Raw genomic sequence first — 26,842 nt, 5'->3', positions numbered from 1 at the left:
GTGCTTGCGCCCAATCCTGGGCTATATTTAGCTGTGGGGTTTCGAAGTGATGCCTAGGCAGATGAATGTAGCTGACGAATAGCTCCTACCGTGGACCATTGCCATTTGACAATGGTCTACACTAAAACGAAAGCAAATAGTCCACCGTTATTTTTAAAACTGCACTGCAGGAATGACTCATCGCACCTATGTCCTAATCAACTTGAGCTACACTAAAAGACATAAAATCAAATCTAATATCAATTTATTGCAATAGCCTTTTGGAAAAAGTGCCTCCCCATGAGCATACAGATGCAATGTGGAAATACAGTGGTGTAGAAAACCCAACACGGGTCTGCTTTTTTATCCCAATGCACTAACGGTTATTATGCCACACTCCCCTTTACTGCATTATCTAGTCACTTTCGTGTAGCGTCTGCACTGCAGAAAAGCATATACCACTCACCTGCCAGGCTGCCACTAAGACCTATGCAACTCTCATCCCCTCATCTAAACCATTGAAATTACCTCACGGTCAGCAAGTCAAACTTCAGTGTTACTGAATAGTGTTACCAAGGAAACTGACATGCTCAATGCCCTTTTAGCCATATTCTGTATCAATTAAGCATACACAAGCAGATAACTTATCATTTCAGCACTACTGTGGCAGGCTCACCTGCAGGAACATCTTCTTCATCAGGTTGTTGAGGATCCTCTTGAGAACGGGCTCATACAGCAGCGACTGGGAACTCTTCAGCCACCTGTAATAACCATTTAGCAGAGATGATGCGCACATCATGCACACAACAAGGAAGTCTGGGCTAGAAAATATAGAAATTATTGGTACTGGCTATGCCACATTAGATGATGTGAAGCAGTGGCTAATGTACAAACTTAAATTAAGTAGGGTAGATTGTTGGGCTAGTTGGTTTTGGAACTTGGAATGGTTGGTCCTTGTAATTCTAATCTCGGCTCAGTTGCAAAAGCGCTCTCATTATCTTAATCCTGTAGTATTTCCCAAGAAATTCCCTGCCACGCCTTCGTTGATCTCTATATCGAGAGACCATTAACCAACTATCTACTGTCCCTCATCACAAGTGCTGTTCACACCCACCATATTTTATGGAAGGATAAGATAAGAAGTCAAGATACACTTAAAAGATTTGCATATGTGTACACATTTCTGACGATTGCTCATAAATAGCCAAAAGCAAGTATACTTTCTAAATGCATTTATCGACAGTTCTTACAAAACTACGGGATGAACGATAAAAATTAAATTATGGAATTGATTCGCTAACTATCGTGGGGGGTATCACGGGACCGACCCGTGCTTACCGGAAGAGGTGTGCCAGCTGGAAGTCGGCGAAGACGTTGCGGTAGACAGCCACGTCCCGCAGCCAGCCGGCCACCATGGTGCGCAGTATGCGGAAGGCGCCCGCCGAGAGAGCAACGTCATCGTAGCTCGCCAGGGTGGAAGCAGACGCCTGCTGGCCGCCCCCGACCATCGAATCCAGGGAGAGGCAGGCCGCACCCCCAGCATCGAAGGCCACACTCGAGCTTATCCCTTCGAGCTCTGTCAGGTTCTGGGACTGTTGACGAGGAGATGTTTGAAATCGGGTTTTAAAGCGATGAAAGCGTGTAGCGTAGCTTTACAGGGAAATGCTGAAGAGAACTGGAACACTTTTTTTGAAGCGATGGCCTTCACCCTTTCGAATTCTGCCAGGTTTTGAAACTGTTGACGAGGACGCATTCGGAGTCGGATTTTGAGGCGGTGAAAACCGTTAGCAAAGTTTTAGAGGGAAATGCCAAAAAAAAAAACTGACAAACTTTTCCTAAAGCGGTGCTTTGCACCCATTTGAGTTCTGTCAGGTTCTGAAACTTTTGACGAGGATGCGTTCGGAGTCAAACTTAAAAGCTGTAAAAGCGTGTAGTGAAGCTTTACAGGGAAATGCTGAAAAGAGCTGGAAGACTTCTTTGCAAAAGCAATGTTTTTCGTATTCTAGGGGACTCACTATACATGGTCCAATTTTTCCACTTTTTATTTTACACAAGACAGAGCATGCAAAAATAAATCCAATTACCAAACCTTCTGCTCAAAAAAAAAAAAAAGAGGGAGAAAAAGAGAGGGGGGGGGGGGGAAGTGATGACCCGAGCTTGGTACAGGTGATTGTGAGACTGGAACAGCGCACAGAGAGAGAGAATAAATGAAGGCTGTGGAGAGATTGATGCCACACACACATTTTTCACTTTGTTATACACGTGCAATGCCACTTTTATGACTTGTCCGTTTTCTGACAGACTTGTATCTTAATCAAAGTGAGTAATTATGTTTGCTAATTTTATCGAAAATAGACATATTTTTATAATGAAAAGTAGTGTAGACATACAAAAAAAAAAAAAAGGCACTCCTCCGACAACACATTTAAAGAAAAAGAAGGATCTTCCTTCTACAGGCAAGTGATACTCACAACTTGAGGGGAATTCAATCCATTCCTAGGTAATTGAAATTCTAAGTCAGGATCGGATTCCCCGCGCAGCCTATGCGCGAGGTCTCCCTTCCTCGATTTTACAAAGTTCCCAATTTAACGAAATAATTAGCGGCTCCCGGTGACTTCGTTAAATCGAGGTTCAACTGTAATTCGAAAGTATCAAGAAGGTGGTTAATCAAATTCACAGGCTGGGGAGTCAGATAGGCGATAATGAAGAGTGTAGAGGTTTGTGTTTCATCTCCTCTGTCTTTCTATTCTTTTGCTTTGAAATTCAGTAATTATATCCAAAGTATTTCTCATAATTTTAGTTATTTCTTATATTTGCATTATTCTGATGTTATAGTAGTTTGACATGATATGTGAAGATATAAGCAAGTAACTTACAAAAGCAATTTCCAACTTGCTTGAATCATAGATTATAGCATTCTTCCATGCTTTTGCAGTTGCCTCTGCCATCCCCACCACCATTTAGAGCATTCACAAGCAGTTAAAAATGAAAGTCCTACAGTCAAACCCAGATACATATAAAACCCAAAGGGGATTGCAAAATAGTTCATATATTGGCAATTCGATATACAAAAGTATTGGCAATTCGATATACAAAAGTAAGCTCAAATTGAAATTTCCACGTATCTCTGCTAGTACCACAGACATGACAGCCTACCGAATGGCACACCCCAGAAACACCAAACACAGCAGAACCTTTAAAACGTAATTGGTGAAAACTGCAAAGAGCCGCCGCTCGTGCGCACTTTGCCACGCTTATGTGTGCACGTGGCCACGACTTCAATGGCAAGGACTACGGAACCCAAAAATAAAAAATAAAAGAGGAAGCTGAAGTTTAAAAAAAAAGTGATATGCATAAAAAGATAAGTAGCTCCCTCCTAAACCCTAAATAAAAGCCACACAAGCAAAAAAGAAACTGGCATTAAATGAAAGACAGCAAGAAAAGGTGAAAAAATAGGTGAAACAAAAATGACAAAATAAAACGAGAAAGCCGTTCAAACCATGATAGCACAACCGCTGTCGGCATGCTCGACCAGCTAAAAGTTTTCCTTTTTCTTCTTTTTACATTGAGACGAAGGAGTCAAGGCAGTGTTGCTTTTCCCCTCAGCTTCCTTGCACCTTTCGCTATCCACTGTCGGAGTTATAGGAACGGCTGGAGCGCACTATAATTTTCCTAGCACAGCCTCAGCACATGCAAACAGACCATGGGAGCATTGATGGCAGTTTGCGGAATGCCTACCTAACTGCAGCACAGTTTCAATGTATCAAATGTTCTGGGAGGTAGAGTTTGATACGGACGCACAAGGCTCCCATTCTTTTACATGGGATTTTTAAAAGGATGTCTTGACTTTTTGAAATAGACAATATGTAATTTTAAATATCCCTGTTTGATATAATCAGTCTCGACTGTAGTTGCACTTTCTCTTCCCTTTTGTTTATATAGTAATAGTATGATGGAAACAAAAAAAAAAAAAATACAGGTGAAGTGGTGATCTTTCCAGATCATGATTACCAGAGACTGAGGAACAAAAACGAGGATGACACACACAAAGGTCATTTCCGCTTTCTGGTTCCTCGGTCTCGAACTTCCACACATTGAGTAATAGTAGTATATACAGTAACAAACTATTACATGGCTCAAACTATGTAGCCCTTCGGCAGATGGGACATCTTTCATTCTTCCACACCTGAAGGATAGTTGTAACAGCTAGTCCGTTAAGGTCCAGCTCCACGCAGACGGCACTGTAGGCTCCAGGGTTGTTCACCTCCACTGCTGATGTTGTGTCAGATTCAGCCGACAGGCTGCAAGAAGCAAACGATAAATATAGACCTCAATAACATTTTATGTATCTACAACTAATTTTCATGCAGTGATATCCAAGCTGAGAGCCATTCTAAATTTTAAAATGCTGAATATTTTCAGAGCACACGGGGCAACCACCGATTTTCCCTCAAACCTAAAGAAAACTTCTGAACATCAGTGGGTAGGATTTACAAAGAATATGGTAAAAGATAGGCCACTAGAAGTTATTTGAGCCTGTTACTCCATTACCGACTCAATATGTCTGAGGAGGTATTCAGAGAATGCCAAGTTTTTGCTCTTAGACAGTAGTACACTAAATTACAAAACACTCCTCGCAGGCAATGACAACTTGCCGCACTTCAAGTGGACCTCAAAAGGTGCTACACTGCGCTACACAGCTAGCACAAAAACAATACTGGTACTTTCTATATCTATTTTGTTTCCGTATTACACACGCATGGCAGCGACAAATTCTAAATGTTACTGCCTAAGCTGGTGTCCCAGATAAGAACATTTCAGCATACTACTACTGTTGGTGAGAGCCATTCATTTGTAAAAAAAAAGGTACAAAAATAGCAGCCGCTTGCTCATGCTTATTAGGTTGTGCCCTGTGCATGCGCGTGCGCATGCATAGCTTTCGAAAGGTTGCTTGGGCGATGACCTGTTGTGGAAGGTATAAGAAGCCCTAGAATATATTTTCTTTGAAAACAAAATCTCCTCAGCCCCACAAAACTGCACCAGAGATGTCAATGCCACAAGGAAGAGAAGCGTCAAGGGTCACCAGTTGTCGTCAGCCTCCTTGCCGCCGAGGTCCGGCCTGTCTGCCTGAGAACACCAGAGCACAAAGTTCTGCCTCTGCAGGTGGCGTGCGTAAAACAGGTCGCAGCCGAACAGGGTGGCGTCACGGGGAAGGTTGCCTAGGGGTACGTGGAAGTAGCGACACTGCTCCAGCATCGTCTGTCGAAAAAGAACAGAACAAACAACCAACAGGTGGCAGCATTAGAAACCTACTTGCACATAATATGGTAGTGGTCCCCAAATAAGGGTCTGCGGACTCTTCGGAGTCCCCGAGAAAACCTTGACTGTCAATCAAAAGAACAGTAAAACTATTTGTTTTATTGATGTTGGCTGTCCCACAAAGCTAAAGAGACCGAACCATGTGCATCAAGTGAGTAAAGCCGATTCTTCTCCTTATCAGTTGCTCAAAGTTGGATTCTATGCATTTAGTTTTGGTCATTTACCTTTTTGTCGTTGTAACCATCCAATACACCCTCCCCCCCCTCATTGTATCGCAACTGGATAACTTCCTCTGATCCAAAAGGAGTCCCCAAAATATAGTAAGTGGTTGAGAACCACTGTAATACGGTAAAACTATCATTCTCCTCTCGTTGGTTCCTATAGAACGAGATGAACATGAGAAAGCACTTATAGAGACACTGAGAATAAGTGCACACCTTAAATGAGAAGGTTTTTCTTTTTCATCGCTCAACACACGGCAGAATTTTCCGTCGTGAGTTAAGAGATATTTACATGCTCTCTCCTTTTTTTACGATTCCTGTGCTCTTGACTTCACTCATTTACCTGGCAGGACTGCCTATCACGTGCCAACTTTTCATGTTTTTCCTGTTGAGTACCTTGTTTTTCTAATTTTCTCATTGCTGTTTTCCTGTGTGATTGGCTTATCTGTATTTGTTTTACATCCCCCACTGTGATGCCCCTGGGCAGTTGTAGGTATCAAATAAATAAATAAATAAATAAAATTAATAAGTACTTCAATAAATTTGCACCAGCAATCACCATGATTAAGATGAGTTAACTGCATCTCCAATTTTGCAAAAAGGAATGCCAAGCAACAGGAAAAATGCAAAGCTAAGCTATAGAACAGGGATACCCCAGTTCTTAAAAGGGCGCAATGAAAACCAACATCATGCGGCATCTGAAGCATGAAACATGAAGTTGGGAAGCCAACATCGAAAACATGTACCGTCGAGACCGGTTTTAACGAAGTCAATAAGAATCGGAAATCACTTCGCTATATCCACTATTTCGTTATAACCGACTTTGGTTATCGAAGTGCAAAAGAGAATGGGAAATTGTGATTGCTTCGCTGTATCCACTATTTCGTTATAACCAACTTCGTTATAATCGATCTCGATAGTAATTCAAGATAAGAACAGTATGTAAGACAGGCAGTTATGCCAAATTCCCAAGTTGAGGCAACCTTACAGTAAGGATTGTTTCCACGTTGAGATAATGCCGAATCATGGCCTTGGCCCCAATCTTCTGCCACTCGAGAATGTGGTAGAGGTCCTCTTTGTCTTCGACGTGCATGGGCACCACTGGAAACTCCGACAGGGCGGGCATCGAGGAAGTCAGTTCTTCCAGAGCTGGTGACAGGGATAATTAGCACTCAGCTTAGTCTGTGAAAAATGCACGCAGCATTCAACAAGATGAACTCAACAGGGTAAATTCAAAAGGCTTTTGTCTCATAAAATGAACCCCATATTCTCTTCTTACCACACACACTGAATTATTTCCAGAATAAATTTGAAGGTAAAAATTCAGTAAACAACTGCCCATAGCCCTGGCTTGATAAGGTGTGACTTGTGAACTGTAGACAAGTCATTCTAAACACATGTTATTTACCAGCAGACCCACTTGCGGCATGGCCTAGCTCTCCAATAAATGTACAGAATGATGTACAGATTGTGATATTTTTTACAGACACCAGTGTTTCCTACCTCTTACAGCGGTAGCTGCTGGTGCCCGTTCCTAGAAAAAGGCTCGAGATACACCTACCGTAAAGTTCCGAGAGAACGCCCACCCCCAAGAGATTGCCCATCCCGTTTTTCTGGCTAAATATCTGTAACATAAAAATTTCGAAACATCGCCCACCTCCCGATTTCCGTCGGACGTCACGCGAAGTCCGACGGGAATCCCAATTGCTGCGCGATTTGCTGTACCGGTACGTCTGATAAGCGAGTTCATAGCGGGTTTCCGCGCTTTTGTCCGCGATCTGCGCGCGATATTGGCTTCCGTAACACGCCAGGTGTTCCCGCATGTATATCACATCGTGAAAAGCGAATGTGCTGCGTCTGCGATGTGCGGTGTCCGTTCCCGTGACATGAGACTTTCTAGTGGATTCCCGCATTTTTGTCTCCAACCTGCGCGCGCGATATTGATTCCCGTAACACGTGAATGAATCTCGAATGTATATTGCATCGTAAAATACGATTCCGCTGCGTCCACGATTTGCAGTATTCGTTCCTGTGAGATGCAAGTTCTCGACAGGTTTCAGCGGGTTCTTCGCACGGTAAAACACGAAACTGCTGCGTCCGCAACCTCCGGTATCCTTTCCCGTGACACAGCAGTTCGTAGCGAATTCCCATGCGTTTATCGCATCTTGAAACTCGAATTCGCGGTGTCGGCGATCTGGAGTATCAGCTCCCGAGTCACGTAGTTTGTAGCGGGTGTCTCCGTGCTTATAATTAATTTTTGATAAAGTTTTGCTGTGGCATCCCGAAAGATAGCCCACCCCATGGTTTTCATCATTAATCTCTTCATTTTGGGTGGGCGTTCTTTCAAAACTTTACGGTAAGCAGTTCTTATGAGTTGTGAATGCAAAAGTATGCACGCCGCTCTTCGCTCCCTTCTTTCGTCTGCGGCGTACGGCGCGCTGACCTTCGGCGTGGAGCGGTGGAGCCACTGCCTCGCAGACACGCAGTGCCATCGGGTGAGTGATCGTTGAAACTGACAAGCAGCGGCCAATGGGAGCCAATGGGATTGAAACCGAAAATTCATCAGCTTTACTACGCTCCTTTGGGATCGAAGAAACTAGGTGCCGTGTCTAAGCTTTTCACGTGGTTTCATAGCTGGGAGCTGGCTACACTTGGGGAAAGGATTTAAAGGGTCAATGAAGGCGATTTTATTTAATTTTTTTAAATGGTGTTTTTAGGCTTCTTGGGAACCTAGCATGCTGCCCAATTTTTTGTAGACATTTGTGGCACGTATTTCTGTGCCTACAAAAGAACTAAAGAAACCGAAAATTAACTATCTCCATTCTCATTTCTGGGCCTCCGAAAACGGAGGTGACGTAGGGAGTGACGTCAAGTGTGAATAGTCGGTATCGGTAGCATTTAGGAGATCGAAACTAGTTACCGTGGTGGGTCATAGCAGCGCGGTGGCGCGATCGTTTCGTCGGATCTGTCAGCATGGACGACAATGCCGCTCTCGCGAGCGAGTTCGGTTCAGGCTTCTGTTCAGTGACCTAACACCAACGGAACGGGAGTATGTCTGGCGTTCTTCGCTATCATACGAGGCCGACGGTGACCGCCCAGCCGGCAACGAGCGGCCCGCTGGCTCCGAGCAGCAAAGCTGTGAGCAACATTCGCACGGGCAAGACGAGCGGCGCGTTGCCGAAGGACAGGCCCTGTCCCTGTCCGATAGAAACGCGGGGGAAATGCCGAAAGGAAAGCGGCAGCGACCCGGGAACCGGTTCCACCGCGGGGGACGCTCCCCAAGAAGGAGAAAATAAACAGCACCATTTTTGTTTTCACCAGAGTCGGACGTCCACTCATTTCGTCGTCAAAGAACAAGAACGATTACTGGTCTTCAGTCGACCGTTTGAACAGCCATCTACGGCGAACTAATTTGGCACGACTGCCACTTTGCAGAATCCTTCGAGTACCGTGTTCCCAGAGTAAACACGACATCGACGTCTCCAGCAGGCTCCACGCTGTGTTCTTTTTTATTTATTTCGTTTGCCCATAGTTGCTCGTTGCCCGTTTGGCGTTCAGCGTAGCAAAGAAAAAAAATAAGTTTGCTGTTTTATTTATGGTTTAGTAACCATCTCCCGTCTGATTTATACTTTTCATGGTTATTCAAAGCGGAAAGTAGAACAGTATTCCTAAAAACTGCGAACCAAAACGTGACCGAGGGCACGTCTCTTGTTCCAACCAATCACTGACGTGTCTCTTGTGACGTCGCGCTTCTTGGCCCCGCATCAGTCACGTGAGCTCCGCTTCTTCTGGCTTCTCCCGCAACTCTTGGGGCGTCGCCCCAGTCGATCCGGGTACGATTATTACCGCGACTGTTTAATTGATTTGCGCGGCACGCAAGCGCCAGTTTCGGCTGAAATTCGGGCAACGTGGCCTGAGACGTGCCTGGAACCCAGTACAATCGTCAAAAAAATATCCGAAATTGCCTTCATCGCCCTTTAAGGTGCCGTTTTCGCACTACAAATTGATGACATCAGCTCGCTCCATGAGACCCCCAGTTAATGCTTTCGCATTAAAAATGCTCAAGTATGAATACGAAATCCCACTCTACAGCAGAGCACTGCTCTCCCCGTCGTTCCTCACACGTGCACGCCAACTGCGGCAAGGTGCCCTCCCTCCCCTCTCCCTCCCTCCCCTCTCCTCCTCCCCCTCCTTCCCTCCCCTCCCCCTCCCCCTCCCTCCCTCCCTCCCTCCCCCTCCCCCTCCCCCTCCCCCTCCCCCTCCCCCCCCCCTCCCCCCCCCCCCTCCCCCCCCCCCCAGCAGGCTGCCACCGTTCCGAAAAACCCACGTGATTCGGGGAAAGTGCTTTCTGCCTCCCATCGTTTCTGCTAGATCCATGTACCCTTTGGTGATTCTCTCCCTTCCTCCTCCTTCCCCCGCCCACCTCTCTGTCAGTCGCTGTTGCGAAATACCTATGGGGTTGTGCTGTGTAGACATGGTTTCTTTTCTCCCCACTGCCGCCACTCAGGTTCCGTTCTCGTGTGCTCTCCGCGCCTCTACTGAACGGCTCGCTTACATACTTTCCCTTATTCCACTGCAGGCAAGTACACAGGCACACCCGTTCTGAAAGAATGTCTCAGCCAAAAAAAGCATGCCTCCGTGTCTTTTTTTAACACATGCAACAACCCGCACAATTGTTCCCGCAAGGCACACATTTCCTTGCACGCGTCTCCTACATCAATTCCACTGAAAGCAAAGGACCCAATGCGAACACTGTACAGCTCACTGGCTGCAGGAAAATCTCCTTCAACATGCCTTTCTACTATGCAGCAGCTAGTACCGCTGTCAATCACAGCACGCTTTGTGTGGTCGTTTGAATATCGTTTGTGTAAATTTTTTTTCACAGCTGAAAGGTTGCCACCAAAATGACTATACTTGGTGACAGGTTAAGAATGCAATAAAAGCCCCATCTCCAGCATCCACTTGCTGCCTTCCGCCGGGCTTTCACTGCGTGTGTGCCGAAGAGTTATTTAAGACAAAAAGCTCGTGCTGGAAGTGGAGCATCTACAGCGTTCTTAACATGCCATTGACTACCGTAAAATCCCGTATGAACAACCTCTCCCCCCAGAGATATCGCCCGTCCCGTTTTTTCTGGCTAATTACCGTATTTACTCGGCAGAATGAACACACTTTTTTCAAAAAAATCGATGCAAAGTTGGGGGGGCGTTCATTACGCGAAGTAAAATTTTTGCCTCCATATCTACTCGCATAATGAACGGTCCTTTTATACTGAAAAATCGAACTAACTTCTTATCTCTTTGCGCGTGGCGCCCGACCGCGTAACCAAACTAAGCTGTGCGAAAAAAAAACTCCTCTTTGTTTTCTTTTTTTCTTAGTTCCTTGGGTTTTTTTTGCCGCCTTTCGCAAGCTGTTCTGTTTTTTTAGGCGAGGGCTCTCCCCTCATCTTTCTTATCTCCTTGCACGTGGCGCACGACCCCCGAACCAAACTGTGCAATGCAAAAAAAAAGCTCTTTTTTTTTTCCTCTGTTCGGTGGGTTGTTTTTTTTTCTTTTTGCCGCCTTTTGCAAGCTGTTTCGTTTGCTTAAAGGGCTTCTTCGCTCCTCTTTCTTACCTCCTTGAGCATGGTGTGCGACCTTCCGTAACCAAACTGCGCTGTGCAAAAAAAAAAAGAAAACAAAAAGCTCCTCTGTTTTTGTTTTCTCTTAGTCATGTGGGCTTTTTTTTCTTTTTGCCGCCTTTCGCAAGCTGTTTCGTTCGCTTAGAGACCTTCTCTTTCTTACCTCCTTGGGCACGGAGGCGCGGGAACCCAAAGTCCGGACTGCGCTGTGCAAAAAAAAAAAGCTCCTCTCCATGTATTTTTTTCTTGCTTCCGTTGGATCTCTGCGAATTTTTTTAACGCCTTTTGCAGGGCGTTTTGTTCGCCCACGCTGCCCATGCATTCGCGATCTCACTGCACCAGGAGAGAAAAGTGTGTTCATTTCGCGCGCGTGGGGGGAGGGGTCAAAATTTTGACGTCTGAGTTGGGGGTGCGTTTATTACGCGAGTGAAAAAAAAAAAGTCAAAATTTGAGAGCTGACTTGAGGGGTGCATTCATTACGCGAGTGCGTTCATTGTGCGAGTAAATACGGTATCTACAGGGTAAAACTTTCGAAAAAATCGCACACCCGATTCCCAACGGACATCACGCCGTGTCCAACGGAAATCACATCAACCACGCAGTCTGTGGTATCGGTACGTGTGATGAGCGACTTCATAGCAGGTTCCCGCATGTTTAATGCACCATGAAACCCGAACTGCCATCCGTGATTTGCGCGCGTAATATCAGTTTCAGCGGCATTCGAGTTTGTAGCGGGTTACAGCCACGTGTTTATCACACCGTGAAATGCAAATCTGTGCTTCCAACGCACTCATGGTGGTGCGTGTTGGAATAATAATAATTCACACCTGAATAAACAGCGATGCAGACGCACACTTCATACTTGCACGAAGTTGTCGCGAATGCTTGAGCCCAACAGTGCACACTGTAAAGAATATTTTTTCACAAGACTCGCAATGATATCCCCTTGTATCCCAACAAAGCGCGCCTTCCTCAAGTGCTTGGACAGTGCGCCGAAGGAGTCAAAGCGAAAGAAACAAAAAGACAAAACATATTTTCACTTGGCGACGTGACGGCTGGTGCCGGAGCATCGGAAAATGGCAGCGACTGCGGCGGAGCTGTAAAAGCCACACAATCCGCGCGATATACAGCGCTACCGCCGCGACTACGGTAAGGGCGAGAACTACGAGTGAATGAGTGAGGTCAGTGAGGGAGTTCATGAGTTCAATAAGGGGCACGAGTTTGTGAGTTCAGCGAGTTCATGAGTTCGGTGAGGGATGCGAATCAGTGAGTTTGGCGAGTTCATAAGTTCTTGAGTGAAGACTTGAAGGTGGGTGTGGCTGTGAAGGTGAGGGAGTTTTCAACTTCTTATTTTAAGCTAGCTGCGAGTTCAACCAGAAATGCCGAACTCTGGTGCCATGGTGTTTATTGGTCATTTTTGATAAGCTATCGCTGTCTCATTCTCAAAGATCGCCAACCCAATACCTTACACATTTCTCTTCAAACTAGTTGGGCATTCATACGAAATTTTACGGTATAGAGCAGTGGAATGTACTACTTATGTAGGGCACAAACTTAGACAATAGAATGTGTTGTTCGACACTAACTTGTATGAATAAAACCAAAAAGGGAAAGATGTCATATTCGTGACAGACACGGTGTGCAATGCGCGTAGCCTTTCCAAGTAGCAAGAACAGAAAGAACCAGAGAGAAAGAAACTGTGGATACTGACCGAGACAACTCTGGACCGCCAGCATGGTGGGTCCCCGTTTTTCGTCGCGATACAGGGACAAGTTCCTCTGGATGGCACGGTGAACCGAGCGCACGTCTGTCTCCACTCTGACCTCAAATGCGTAGCCTTCCTCCGGAAGCAGGTCTGCGGCCGTGCCTCGAGAGATCCTGGACGTACACCGTAAAACTCCCTTTTAAAAGTAAGGATAGAGGTAACCTTCTAGGGACATTTAAGGGAAAAAAGTAGTTTTCATAACCCCTGCAAATTTTTTTGTTCATCGCTGTATATTTGTTAAGTTGCTGCTCTAGCCCTGCAATGACATTCACCGCATAATACTGTTCCTCAAACAAGAAAACATCTGTCAAGAGAACTCATTGCAGAAAGGTACAAACTCCTAAAAGCCTTTGCAACTCGAATTTAGGAAAACTACCCTAGTAAGTACAACTAGCAATGATATTAAAATATAAAAAAGCATAAAGAGAGTGAGCTCATCGAATGTAGTCAAATATGACATTACATCACCCAGACATATGAAAAACATACCAGAATATAGTCCATTAAAGTCTAGTAAAAAGAAAGCAGACAATACTACTAGTAATGCACTGGCACACAGTGCTACAGAATAAACAAATTTAAAAATGGTCATGTAGCAAAGTCAGCTTTGAAAGTAAAAACACAGTCGAAAACAACATGCTAAATCATGCCATAACAGTAAAAAAAAATACTTCCTCATAGTATTACTAAAACCCTGATCATGCCTCACCCTTTAGAAAAATAACTATATGTTTAAATTTGCATATCCACACCTCTTTGCATTCTGCAGACACTCATAAAACGTTAAGTAAGAGTAAACAAAACCAGCAAGAGACGAAGAGCCTCTTACTTGGCCTGTCGTTCGTTCTTGTAGAGAGTGCTCATGTTGGGCATCTGATTGGAACGCACAGTGTCCACGACGAACACCACAGCCTTCTTGACAGGAGGCAGGAACATGCCGAACATCATTTTCTGGCTCCTAAAAGAAATGGTTTTCCCGTTCTGTTGCTCCGAGTGGTTTTTGCACTCTCGTTGTTTCATTGTTTCATGCTTTCTCCACATTCTGCGCTGCAGAATATAGGAAAAGCATGAAACAGCATATGGTGACAGTATGAGGTCTAACACAAAATGTGCTCTTAGCTGCCTGAGGTCACTTGAAGTGCAAGAATAACAAAAGTTTGACTAACAAATGCCAGTAAAAAAAACGAACATATCCAAAGAAAACTCTATCTGCACCACTCCTGCTAGATATTTGCAAATTAGAGATTTTTGGTATTTATGAATGATAATGAACGGAATAGTCATCAAGGGTAGAAAGTTGGGCTACTTCGTGATTCATAATATTTAAAAGTGCAACGAGACACGGATAAGGAAGGTAGACAGAGACACAGCACTAACTTACAACTGAACTTTATTTCCGTAGTCACCTACCGTAAAATACTGGGCAAACGCTCACTCAAAATTGAAAGGTCATTGCGGGAAAATGTGGGTTGGGCACTTGTCCAGGCATCAATTTTAGATATAAATGCACTGTGCATATTTCCTCATATCTTACAAATTTGGGAATAGGCAAATTTGGGAATGGGCGGATGCACATTATTCTATGGTAGAATATACAACTGGCGTCAACAAAAAAACCCAGGTCTCTTTTATCACAGTGGTCGCCATCCCACTAGTCTGCACATTTTTCTCACTACTAGCTCCCGACATCGTCTGAAAATTCAGACGATGATGACGCCAGCAGTTGACGAATAGACTCTATACTTTGTTTCATCTTGAATCAATGCGCAGCCAACGACACCGACCAATGCAACCAATCGAACAGCGTCAAAATCGTGACATCATGGCATTCGTCATCTCTCGGGGCAAGTTTTATCATCGGCTAAACCAATCAGGCGTAGCAAATTTCCTAGGACTTGAGCTTTTAGTGTGTATGTGTTGGGTATGTTGTGTGTTCGAGTCGACTGTGCTCTCACCCAAGATGAGAGAAACTATGTGGTGAGTAGAGAATGCTGTAGAATATATATTTGTACTATTTTCTTTTTCTTCAACTTCTCTGATTAGAATCAGGTGTACAAGGGCACCCATTATTACTCTGAGCCCTCTCAGAAAACATTTAACAAATAACCTCACCTCCAGAGTGAGTGATTTCAAATATTAACCCTCATCAAAGAAGCATCTTTTTAAAAACCTTCATTCATTTATTTACTGGGGAAAAAGCAACCAATATTGAAAGATTTCAAATTTTTCTTTTTTTATTTAAGTTTATCTTGGCACAGGCGTGACGCAATTCTTAGCAAAAATTGAATTCTGGCGCAAGGTGTAGCAGACTTCTGTTCATGGCGCAATTTGGCGCAGCACTTCCATCACTGAGTTCTACACCATGCAGATGAATTAGGCGTTTGGCATAAAACAAAATAAATAATTATAACGATAAAAACTCAGATCTTTATGTCTTTGTTTTTTTATACCTAAACTCAGAAAACACAAATAGAAACTCTTCATGTTTGCAGCGCACAAAAGCAGTGGAGAAAATATGAACTGCAAGATCGCATTTTATAAAAGCCATCACGCAGGTATTACTATAGTGCAATCCACTTATAACAATGTACCAATTATAACGATCAGCATATAAATTTTATAGACTAGAAATGATCCGTTTCTTGTCCAGATACAACAATAATCAGTTATAACGATTTAAATTTCGGGTTTTCTTATTATCGTTATAAGGGGATTGCACTATACATAAATCAAAATAGATTTGTAAATTACCAAAACAAAGCAACAGTTTCTTGAAAATGCCTGAAAGACGTGTTTTTCCTTTGCACGGTGCAACACCGTGGGAAGCGGCACTCGCGATACCGCCATTGCAGGTGTTACATCCCAGCAGTAAACCAATTTCAAGGGGAAAGAGGCACTCAACTGATATGAAATAGTGGGCCTTAAAGGGACACTGACACCCCCCAAAAAATGTTTTTATTTTTTGCCAGGTGATTCGTTATGGTTGTCAGAAGACAACCCAATCAATATTTCGCTACAGCATCACATATATTTTTAATAAAGTAAAAAAAAAAATGCAACTGCTTCAAACTCTAACTGGACTGGGGAGGAAGAAGAAATATAGAGGAGGAGAATGTTACCGAAAATCACGTGGCTGCACAACTTTTTTTTTTTTTTTTCGATCAATGTATTTGCAGTTTTTTACAAGCCATAAAAAATGGGTATCGTCTTTCTTCTCTGTTTCTAACATTAAGTGTGTGCCTTTGATGACTCACGACTTTGATTATCTTTGGTGGTTGCGTCTAAACCATAGAAAACGACACGTGACCACTGAAAAGAGGGGTAGTGTGATTCAAACCGGCCAGTTCTCGATCGGCGGTTTTGGGCGAAAAGAAAACCAATTCCGGGCCGCATATTGTGTTCTGGGTGGCTGGGCTTTCATATGTCATATACAAACAAAAGCTTTGGTGAGCATAAATACCCTGTCAGTGTCCCTTTAGCAAATAATGCAAATATTTGAAATCAAACAAAACTTTCAAAGAGTGGCATGCCTCCCATCAACTTTTAAAGGAAGATAAAACAGAGCAGTAGAGTCAACTGAACTTACTCAGCATGGTGGTACAGATAAATGTACTTCAGGGTTCCAGGTTCCAAGTAATCATGCTGAGCCAGGGTCCCAAACTCAAGGTGTTGGAAATTAAATGTGTCTGTTTCCTAAAACAAAAAGCAGTAAGAAAAGAAAAGAATAAGGTATGTTAATGAGGCAGTACGTTTCTCGTACTTTGACAAATTAACTGCGGTGATTGATCTGTGTCACCTATAAAATGAAGAACAGAAAACTATTTTTTCTTGTGTCCGCTAAATTTTATTTAAAGAAATTAAACCACTGGAAGGTCAAAGTGCTCCTCAACTCTCCCACCACCTATGCAGTGACATCTCTGGGGGACCACCTGACTTCCCATTGAGTTCTCCCTTCAGAGAGACCCCAGCCGCTAACTCTGCGATCGTGGAATTTTCAAGGATTAGCTCTGTCGAAGGTCGTGGCGAGCGATCGCCAAAAATGATGGTTCACCACGGGGCTGACGGCGAGTGTAGTAGTGAAGGAGGACAGGTTTTGTTGACCTTTACACATACCCCAGTGACGTGCTACCGTAGCTCCCGTAACTGCCACACGTGGCTGCAGATCAGCAAATAATTTGTTTTTCCTTTGCGATTACACAGCGAAATAGCAGTTTCTTGGGAGAAAGTGCTGTGCTTTTCTTTACTTCTGCCTAGATAAACAATATAACAAAGAAACTGTAAATTCTTTCAAAGTTAAAACTGTTGCATTGCCCTATACTTGCCATCAGCGTTGCGGGCCATGCTATGGAGGCTAGCTTAGTTTCTGCAACACTTCAACACCGCCTAAGCTACTTGTATGAGTGCGTGGCCTTGTCCGAGGTCTCCCTCGCATGAGAGTGCGTGTGAATGAGATGCAACATAAAACCCCGTGCTCTCGCAGCAGTGTGGGGATGCACCACTTTAGAAACTATGCCAGCCTCGACGACATAGCACAAAAAAGTAGACGCCAAGCATTGGCAGGACAATATGAGGTCTTGCACGTTTTACATGCTTATAGACCCCTTTCGAAATCCCCGTGCCGATTATTAGAAGGTCGGAACCCCTGCAAAATGGCGGAACAACACACATTGTGACACGTGCAAGTCATTCCATAAGATAGTGAACGTCAGAGCGCAGTGAATGCTAGGAGTCGACGAGCCAGTCAAACAGCGTCGAAAGTGCAACGTCACTGCGCTCATCGCCTTTTTCTGGGGTCTGTTTTTTCTTCTGCTTCAACCAAACGCATAAAGTGTGCCGTGATGTTGCGGCTCTAGTCCGCCATTGTGCAGGGATTCCACAGCTGCCAACAGAGGGCAGTATTTCGAAAGGGGTCTATTACATTAGCATACCCCAATGCAGGACTCTTCTGTTTGCTATACAGTCAAATACCTTCATAATAAAGTTTGCAAGACCGGTGAAAAAAAAAAAAAAAGGCACGCGCTTGTGCCTGTTGCACTTGAAGCGCATGCCTGCCGCGTGCTTTGGACCTAACATCCGACCTAACGTTAAGCCTAACGTTGGGCCTAACGTCAGGCCCAACGTTCGGCCAGCACACACTCGCGTCCCACCCTCCTGCTGAGCTGCCAGTAGTTCGGCTGCTGACAATGAAGCCGTTGGCTATGGAGCCACATGACGCGTTGCAGCCAATGCAATTTTAGATGCCGTTTTTCTGCTGCAGACAACCAGGTTTCGCTCCATGGGACCAGTTAATGCTTTCGCATTATTAAGCGTAATTGGCCGCCGATACATTTCGAATAATCCAAATAAAAATGCTTGCATATCGGTAGGGACCACGTATATCTTCCATAAAAGCGATAATTCAAAAAAAGTTATTTCGTTATTACAAGGGATTACTACATTTCTCTTCTCAATGTGCATCGCTAAAGAGCGACAATTTATAAAAAATCGATTACGCTTCCCATAGAAAATACGTAATATTGGCCATTTTTGCCTTGGGGGGCTGTGAAATTGTTTTGTTAAACAGAAATATTAGCTCAACAGGAATTCGTTGTAGTAGTCAGAGAAACGCATTGAACATGTAGGAGATCGGCTGGGACTTCGTTTTTCTTCATTAAACTGTCATTTTTGTAGTAGAGGCCTTCGTTATAAAGGCATTTGACTGTAATTCAATTGTTATTTCATACACAGTTCAATGCCAGAACTGAAAACCACATGTTTATTTTAGATGCCCTTGACATATTGTACTGGTTTGGAGCACACATATCCAAAGTTCGCAATGTTGCCACGGGATGGCGCCTCAGCCCCACTGGCTGTGGAAGCTGGCTAGGGAAGCACCTGCAACTCTTGAACAGGCCCAAGCACTACTGACCAATCCAACCTTCTCTTCACTCCACTGCTTCAGAGTGCTATATAATTGAAACAAGCACATAGCGCAACAAGCACCTTTGAGGCATACTCCCTGTAGGACTGCTTCGACAACAGGCAGACGCAGCCGAGCTGGGCCATCACCCGGAAGTCGAGGGGAACTTGTGTCTCATAGATTCCCTCAATGTGGGGGGCAGACAGCTCCTGCATGATGTCCCTGCCAGGATGGAAGAAACAAAGAGCTGTTCAGACACCAATTGACCAAAGTGCCTGCCGCAGCTACCTTATCAAACTTGCTAAACTTGCAAAACATTTTTCTAATGTCTTTCTGTAAAACATTTACCGATATATTCGGAGGATTTAAAACCAACTGCCAAAAACGGTGACGTTGCCATGAAGTCTAATGTCATAGGGCAGCAACGCTATAATCATGAAAGAATCCCGACAGCAGTCCTTTGGCGATCTTTATTCCTTGCAAGTGCTTGCTGTTTGTGCAGTTTGGGTCCAACTAAAACAGTAAATGCGAGGTGCAAAAGTGATCCCAAAACAAATCAGGCTACTTGACAGACACAATATATACTGCAGAAAGCCCAAATATGCTACATATCAGGGGGTTCTAAATCAAGGGCAAGGGCAAGGAAAAGCTTATGAAATGAAGCAAACTCACTCGCTCCTCTGCTGAAAGATGGACTCGTCAATGGAATACTCATACAAATAGTAGACCGGGTGCGACCTCGGGAGATGTCTTGTCACTTTGCGCCAAGCTGCACACAAATGAAGAAGAATATGAGCCTCCTTACCTGGTTTTAGAGTTATTGCAGTTCGGTCTTAAGGCCCGTTCACACTCTTGCAACTGAGTACGACCGAGAGAGACGAGACTTGTTAAAACCTGTTAAAATTTCTTAGCACAAGAGAACACGCTGGCGCCATCTATGCCGCGACCCTGGAACTGCATTTCACAGGAGCAAAGGTTTAGTAGGATTTGTGAGGTCAAATGTGCGTAATACCTATAAGAAAGGCTCGTTTACAACGCTGACAAAAGTTTTTCGAGCCAAGAAAGAAAGGATAATGCGCGAGAGAAATAAAAAATATGACGGACCACCAAGTTTACACTGCTACCCAATAGATGGTGCCAGTGTGTCCTCTCGTTGTAAGAGGTTTCAAGGAACCCAGTTTTAAGAGGTTGCAAGAGTGTGAACAGACCTTTATGGTGTAAATGCTAAATGAACATGCATTAACTTCAATGGCAGGATGGAAAGTCCACCAGGATATCGATGGCGACGTACGTGTAGAACTGAAAGTTTCATTCCATCACCGCACTCACTTGTAATCGGAAAAAAAAAAAAATTAGGAAAAGCGTATAGATAGGGAAGTTGGTAGGAAAAATACCACTGCAAATCAGAAGTTTGGCACTTAGACTGCTTGAGGTCAATCTATCTTTGCGATATGACGACACTGCTTCTCAATAAAGGCAAGAAATATAACCAGTGCATTACGACCTCTGGCTTGAAATCTTCAATGTGCGTCACACAGAAGTGAATAAAAGAATGCATGCCAGTGGGATGCTCGTCCAGATAGAAACAGGCAGGAGGGGGTATCAAACCCAGGATCCCTGGCTCCTGCAGTGCGAGCTTTCTCTTCATGTGCTTCAGGTTGTGTTGCAAAACACACCCAACAAACGCACCACTTAGATTCTTAAAAAGCCAAGAGTCCCAGCAAAATGCTGGCTGTTGCTGTGAGGCTTCCAAGAAGTTCCCTTTTTTTAGTCACTTACAGTACATGCACTTTTTAATACTCCATGTCACATTAACAATATATGACATTAGCTAAAAGTCAGATTCAACTTCAAATAGAAACCTATTTACCTCTAAACCATGACAAATTTGAACCTGCCACCTGTAATCACACTCAACCACAGTTTATACAGACCTCATTTTCCCAGAACCTTCAAATATCCAAGGGAAAAATCTATAAAGATTCTTCTGTGTCTAGCGTGCATGTGTAACGAGTTCTGTTATTAAGACCACAGCCATGCCTCGTTAATATGGACACCTTCGTTAGAATGTGAGTCATCCATAATGGGCAGTTTTAGAATAGTGTACATAAAAGCTTTGCATATGCAAAGAATATTGTGGTAACCACTGCACAAAAGCCAAACGCTAACTGCTTTTTGCGCCTTGCACGCTTGCGCTATTTTTCGGAAATTGCACACGTAGGCAAAGAGTTTTTGCGTCCCTCCAAGGAATATTTGTGATGTGCGAGAAGTTGTCTAAAGCCAAGACAAACAGTGTTAAAAAATGGTGACTGCCAGTAATGCGACCACAGCCGCCTTGGCGGCCGTCGTGAACGCGACTTCGGGTGCATTTTCGCACCTGCGATTCTCACAGCAGGATGACATTGCACTCGTATGGAAGGTGCCCGCCACAAACGGTTTGGAAGACCCAGCAAGGTGGGCAACAACCGCCGGCAACTTGCTTATGATGCTAAAACGCTTCTCGGTGGAGGTATATTGCCATGAATGAACAGGCGAGGAAAGAAGGAATAACTGGGGAAACTAAACGTTTAACGGGGAGGCGAACTTGTACCCAAAACAAAAATGAAGAAGATAACAACAGAGCGTCGCGGGCGTCGAAGTCGGCGAGACAGCAGAGTCAAACACTGAGGCGAAACTGACTCCGGCTTGCCACGCGGAGCCGCTTTTGTACACGCGTGGGCTTCTGGAGCACTCGGCATAGAAGGTTCGGCGCGTAGAACATTCTAACTTTGAATCAGCAAGACGGTTCTCGAATTTACCAGAATATCACATTACAGTGTCAACAAAAATGTGTAGCCATGGCAAGAAATCAAAGCCTGGCCTTCTACGTGGACGGCAAGTGCGATAACCGTTAGGCCACGGGTGCGCTCCCTATTTGGTCAGCTGCGCTTGCGGCAATATGAGACCTCTCTTGCCGAGGCAACGCAAGCGGACATGGCCGGTCGACCGCTAGCCTCACGCTCTTGTATATAAATAAACCTAAATGTTACCCCGGACCAAAAAGTTCATTTTTGTTTTCAAGTTACAGCATTTCGTACGCGAAATAAAAATTGTCACTGTACCTTGGCGGCATTGCAAGCGCAAAGTGCTCGGGTTTTATGTCGCGGTGGAGAAACGCTACTCTAAAATTCCCTGGCGTAACATTCGCCAGAGCAAGCACTAAATTTAGTGCCAATGCGCACCAAAATTGTATACTTTCTAAAACTCCCTAATATTGACGCAAAAAATGAAAGACGTTTACAGACCTCTTTAATGCGAAATTAGAGCGCAGCTCTTGAGGAGGAGGAGGGGAGTGTACAAAGGGGAAGGTATGCCCCTCCGCCTCCTTCCTACCCTCTCCTCCTCCTCCCTCAGCTTAATTTAGCTTTAAAATTGGTGCCACGTGATCTTAATCATCAATTCAATTTCCTTAAAGGAGTCATGAAACGCTTTTTCAACTTTTTCCTGTTTAGCTTTCCTCAACTCATAAATCGCGCATTGTACCAAACAGTTCAAGAAGTCGGAAAAAGGGGAGTCCCCTCTTGCTCGGAATCTCGCTTGTGTAGCCGGACACAGCCATTGTCCCTCTAGAAGATTAGCCCGTCGCTCAAAATTCCGACGAGTTGATTTCCCCACCCCGTTCACCCCGAAGCTGACAATGCTGTGGAAGCTACGTGCTCGTTGGGCCAGCCACACATTTGCCACGTGATCATGCTCTCTCACACATACCGACCTGCAGAGAATTAGGTCAGGTGATGAAAGGGAGGCGGCTGATTGGTCCGGCAAACGCGTAGCTTCCACCGCAATGTCAGCTTAGGAGTAAAGGGATTAAGTGAAGTCTGGTGTCTTGTGACGTGCGCTTGGGCCTGGCGACGCGCTGCGGGGGCCAGGTTATGGTGGCTAGTAGCCCGGTGACGTGCTGCGGGGTCCGCGGATGTATCACAGTGAAAAGGCGGAGAGTTTACGAAGGGAAGGAGGTACGAAATAGTCCGCTATGTTTTGCGAATTTTCGTAGCGAAAGTCAGGCTTCTGACTTTCTACCTTTGTTCTTTTGGTCCACTGAACGATGTACTATTAGTACAATCTCAAAATAAATTGATTTACGCCAGCCCAAAATTCGTTTCATGGGTCCTTTAATCACCAATTCAACTTCACATGACTTCGTGACACGTCACCTATGAACAAATTCAGTTTCTCCGCTAGATTTAGCAGGAAAATTCACTTCATTTGACCTCAACAGCCATTCAATTCCCCGGTAAATTTAGTGCGGAATTGAATTGGTCTTGGAGGTCCCGCGATGTCAATTTTCCCGCTAAATTTAGCACGGTTACGCTGACAGCGCCGCCGCGAAACGCGGGAACGGGCGCCTTAGAGCAGCGCTCTAAACCCATGACCCAGTTCGACCTTAAAACTACTGTCTGTATAGAGAGGAATCTATAATAACAGGGACACGACTGTACTGCAGAGGGAACCCCACTCGCCACACTTAGAAAGGAACGGCAGAAGGCGCATCTAAAAAAGACGTTGCACAAGAAAATCACCCACTGAGGTTCTCTTCCTCCTTGGGCACCTTGGAATTGACGTAGAAGATCCTGGGCACCACCAGCCGCACCTGGTGCAGCTCAGGACCCACCAGAACCCAGAGACGAAAGACGCCCGGCTGGCCCGTCTCCGCCAACTGCACAGGGCCGTTCCAACAGCGCACATTAAAAAATGGCGGAAGTCAAATGCCCACCCCCCTGATATGTGCACGTCCGATTAAGGCGTCCAAAGGTGCACACAGCGTGACACTGTCAACACAAACGAGCAAACGTCGATTTTTCCTGTTTTAACGCAGAACATGTTTTACGGGTCGTCTTTTATGAGAGAATCGTCACGAACGAGCGTCATGACCGAGTGACACACAGGGAGCGTTGCAGACGTTAAGGTTATGTGCAAGATTTATTTCTAAGGTTCAAGCCCAGGTTCGCGGGGTCTCGAACCTGGGTCGCTCTCGAACCTGGGCCTGACGTTTTGGGGGTTTGCTCGAAACACGGTGTATTCCTTCCTGTCCCCGTTCTTTTTTAGAGTAGCACAACCATATATTTGCGATTTCGTACTATAGCCACTGAGCTACTGGCACTGTTTGTCTGGAAGGGTAAATGAATTTATTTAATTGCAAACATGCGGGAGAGAGCAGCAGGTTTTCGACGAAAATAATAGAACAATATAATAAAAAAAAAAAAGAAAAGAAATATAAATAAAATAAAAATAAGAACATAAAAATATAGATACTATAAAGAATAAAAAATCTAGCACTAACTACCGTATATTGCCGCACATAAGTAAACCTTTTCGAAAATAAATATCACAAAAATTAGTATAAAAAACATTTCATCAACGAAAAACAAATCTTTTTTTTTTCTTTTTACTTGTCAGAATTGGGGAGTTTTAGGTCTATATTCGGAGTCGTCCTCTTTGTGGCAATATATGGTACACGCAGAGTGTGGTTTGAACAGGAAACATTCTGTGCTTCCTGGTCTTTGTCAGCATGATCAAGCCAGTAGAAATTTCTTTTTTCCTTAGAATCGAAAGGCTGTCATCATAACTTCTTGTGTGGTGGGGAGCGCTCATTTGGGACACCAACCCAAGCTGTAAAATTTAGTGCTTGCCTTTACCAGTTCAAAGTAGCATGCCAAAGAGTGCCAATGTTGTGTTTGTGCTAAGAGTGATGCACAGTGTATATATACTGAAGGCACTTGTATGTTTTCTGAATCACTGTATCGCTACAACTTCCAATAAGCAAACATATTGTGTTCTGATCTTGTCAAAGTCGACAAGAGTGGGAAATCAAGTGACGCTCATTTATAGATGTCATCGACTCTCACAATGCTTTGCCCAAATCTGGGTCACATTTTCCTGGCTTTTCCGGGAAGACTGTGTGTTAATCAGTCCAGGTTTTCCCCCTTGGCAAATGGCCTAGTGCAGCTAAGCCATGCGCTGAAGCACCTCTGTGGGCAAAACACTCCCTTCTTTCTTCCTAATGCATGCAGTATTGTTGATAAAGTATGTAACCTCCTGAACCATCTTACTGCAGGAAGCCACAATGCGGGGTTGGACTTAGACATATTGAAGCTGCTTAAAAGCATGAAAACGAGATGCAATGTACTTACTCAAGCAATAGACGCAATGTTTACGAATAAGGTTCACCCGTCCACTTTTCTGCAGAAGACAAGTACAGCCAGTCGTCGCATTCCACATGAGAAATGGAGCGAATAATTAAATTGAGAAAATGATTCTCTGCAAAAATGAAATCTGCACAGATGGCATTAACTAATGACGATATTATCTCGGTCCAGTAAGCCGCTGGGCTCCTTATGTTGACCGAGATGACTGGTTACCTATGCGCTCCGTGAGAAAGTGGTCGCATAGGCCTTCTTCATAGGAAGTGCGTCTATTTTTCGAGCAAATATGGCACGTCTTGGACAGGAAACAAAGGAAAAGGAGTCATCACCTGAATGATCTGCCAAGGCGAGTCAAGGAGATTGCGCTGTGCCTTGCGGAGAAAGCCTCCCAGCGTTGCCGTGCCTCCTGCGCGGATGATGGCTCCCGACGATGCAGAGGTCTTGGCACCACTTGTGGAAGCAGCACCCTCTCCTCTGTTGAGGCGCTTTCCTCGTGCCTGGCGTTGCTTACGCTGAAGCTCCCACTTCTTCTTGTGGAATTCGAGCCACGCCACCAGCTCTTTCTGGAACATACAAAGAAAGAAGGTGCCTACCTCGAAAGTGTTCGGAGCTCGAAACGACACAATTGGTACTCGCGGCCCGCACCACGCTAGACCAGGAAATATATACGCTGTCTCAAGTTTACGCCGGAATTTCAGTTGTGCGGGAATACGGGACGTGTCGCCAACTCGCCGCTGTTCATCAGACATTCGCAAGCAGCGGCATTTGCACTATAGTAAAGCGTTGTTTCACAAGTGTCTCGCGTGTGAAACTATTTCGGGTTTTGAGTTCAGCCTACCCCCCAAGCAGTTGCGCTAGATGTATGCAGAATAATTGGTCATTTTCTAGCTTTTCTCGCACTTTATCTTAAAAGAGCAAAGTTAGAAAATGAAGATGCTGACCCGAGAGTGACCCAACTGTGGCGGGGGTCCCAAGGTCTCCCTCCACGACTTCTTGAGGTCATCGTCGCTCCTCTTTTCCACGGGTGACCTGGCCCTCTTCCGGTGGGTCACGGTGGCCACTATGGGCCGTGAGCTGGAGGGAGGCCGTGCTGGCTCGCCGAGGTCCTCAATGTCGTCCGTCTGCGGCTCGTCATTTGCGTCCTGGACACAGATTGTGCATATCTTAATGTCATTGTTCATCACACCTACAATGGACTTGCAATAATTTAAACTCGGATATTTCATACTTCCTGTAAATTCAAACGAATGAAAAAAGTTTAGTTGTCCCGTTATGTTTTAAATGCATTTATAAGCTGCTTAATTCAAACGTTTTCACTTAATTTACACTATTTGTTCATCGCGGCGGACTAGCCCCGTTGAGTGAGCTTCTCATCGATCACCTGTGTACTGCGGGAAAGCAATACCCACGAAGCTCGCAGTCAGTGTTTTTAGAATGAGAACATTTTCGACAGAAACCTGTCTGGTTGGGGAAAGATTTAAACCAAAAAAACTAAAAAAAAAAAAAAAAAAGGTTTAGCCTGACGTTTTAAAAGTTGTTCGGTTTCTTCATCAGGGGTGACTAAATCGTGAGGAGCAGCAGCAGTTTTCATCTTTTTCTTAGTTGTTTTCGACTCCATTTTTTTTATACAGATGGGGTTTGGTAGTTTGCCATTGTCAGGTGGCACAATCCATGGACATACACCGTTGGCAAAGCACCCAGGGGCCTGTTTATGTTTCCCGGTGTGTGCTGAATGTACCAAGACTGCAGGAAAAACCTTTTTCGAAATTGTGGCTCAGTTTCAATCACTTGCGTGTTCACGAAGTCGATTGGATGGTCGTGAACATCGCAGTGTTCCGCAACGGCGCTGCGCTCACGGTC

General features: G+C 44.7%; 1 protein-coding gene across 1 annotated transcript in view; it reads right to left on the bottom strand.

Moving 5' to 3' along the window:
• LOC115318912 (DNA polymerase epsilon catalytic subunit A) overlaps nt 1–26,842 on the bottom strand; it is a 101,025-nt gene that overhangs the window by 24,397 nt on the left and 49,786 nt on the right. Inside the window, exons 28-40 of the mRNA XM_029978640.4 lie at nt 25,924–26,124; nt 25,312–25,545; nt 23,364–23,496; nt 19,473–19,569; nt 18,884–19,022; nt 16,488–16,594; nt 13,731–13,859; nt 12,848–13,014; nt 6,508–6,668; nt 5,063–5,238; nt 4,166–4,280; nt 1,318–1,571; nt 656–740 (exon numbers count right to left, since the gene is read on the bottom strand). Coding sequence (XP_029834500.3) covers nt 656–740; nt 1,318–1,571; nt 4,166–4,280; nt 5,063–5,238; nt 6,508–6,668; nt 12,848–13,014; nt 13,731–13,859; nt 16,488–16,594; nt 18,884–19,022; nt 19,473–19,569; nt 23,364–23,496; nt 25,312–25,545; nt 25,924–26,124 — 1,998 coding nt within the window. The remainder of the gene's footprint in view (nt 1–655; nt 741–1,317; nt 1,572–4,165; nt 4,281–5,062; nt 5,239–6,507; nt 6,669–12,847; nt 13,015–13,730; nt 13,860–16,487; nt 16,595–18,883; nt 19,023–19,472; nt 19,570–23,363; nt 23,497–25,311; nt 25,546–25,923; nt 26,125–26,842) is intronic.

The sequence above is a fragment of the Ixodes scapularis genome, unplaced genomic scaffold (assembly GCF_016920785.2).
Source record: "Ixodes scapularis isolate PalLabHiFi unplaced genomic scaffold, ASM1692078v2 PGA_scaffold0__279_contigs__length_252992795, whole genome shotgun sequence".
Taxonomy (NCBI): Eukaryota; Metazoa; Arthropoda; class Arachnida; order Ixodida; family Ixodidae; genus Ixodes; species Ixodes scapularis.
Note: the sequence above shows the minus strand (reverse complement) of the source record. Positions and strands in the feature narration are given on the sequence as shown.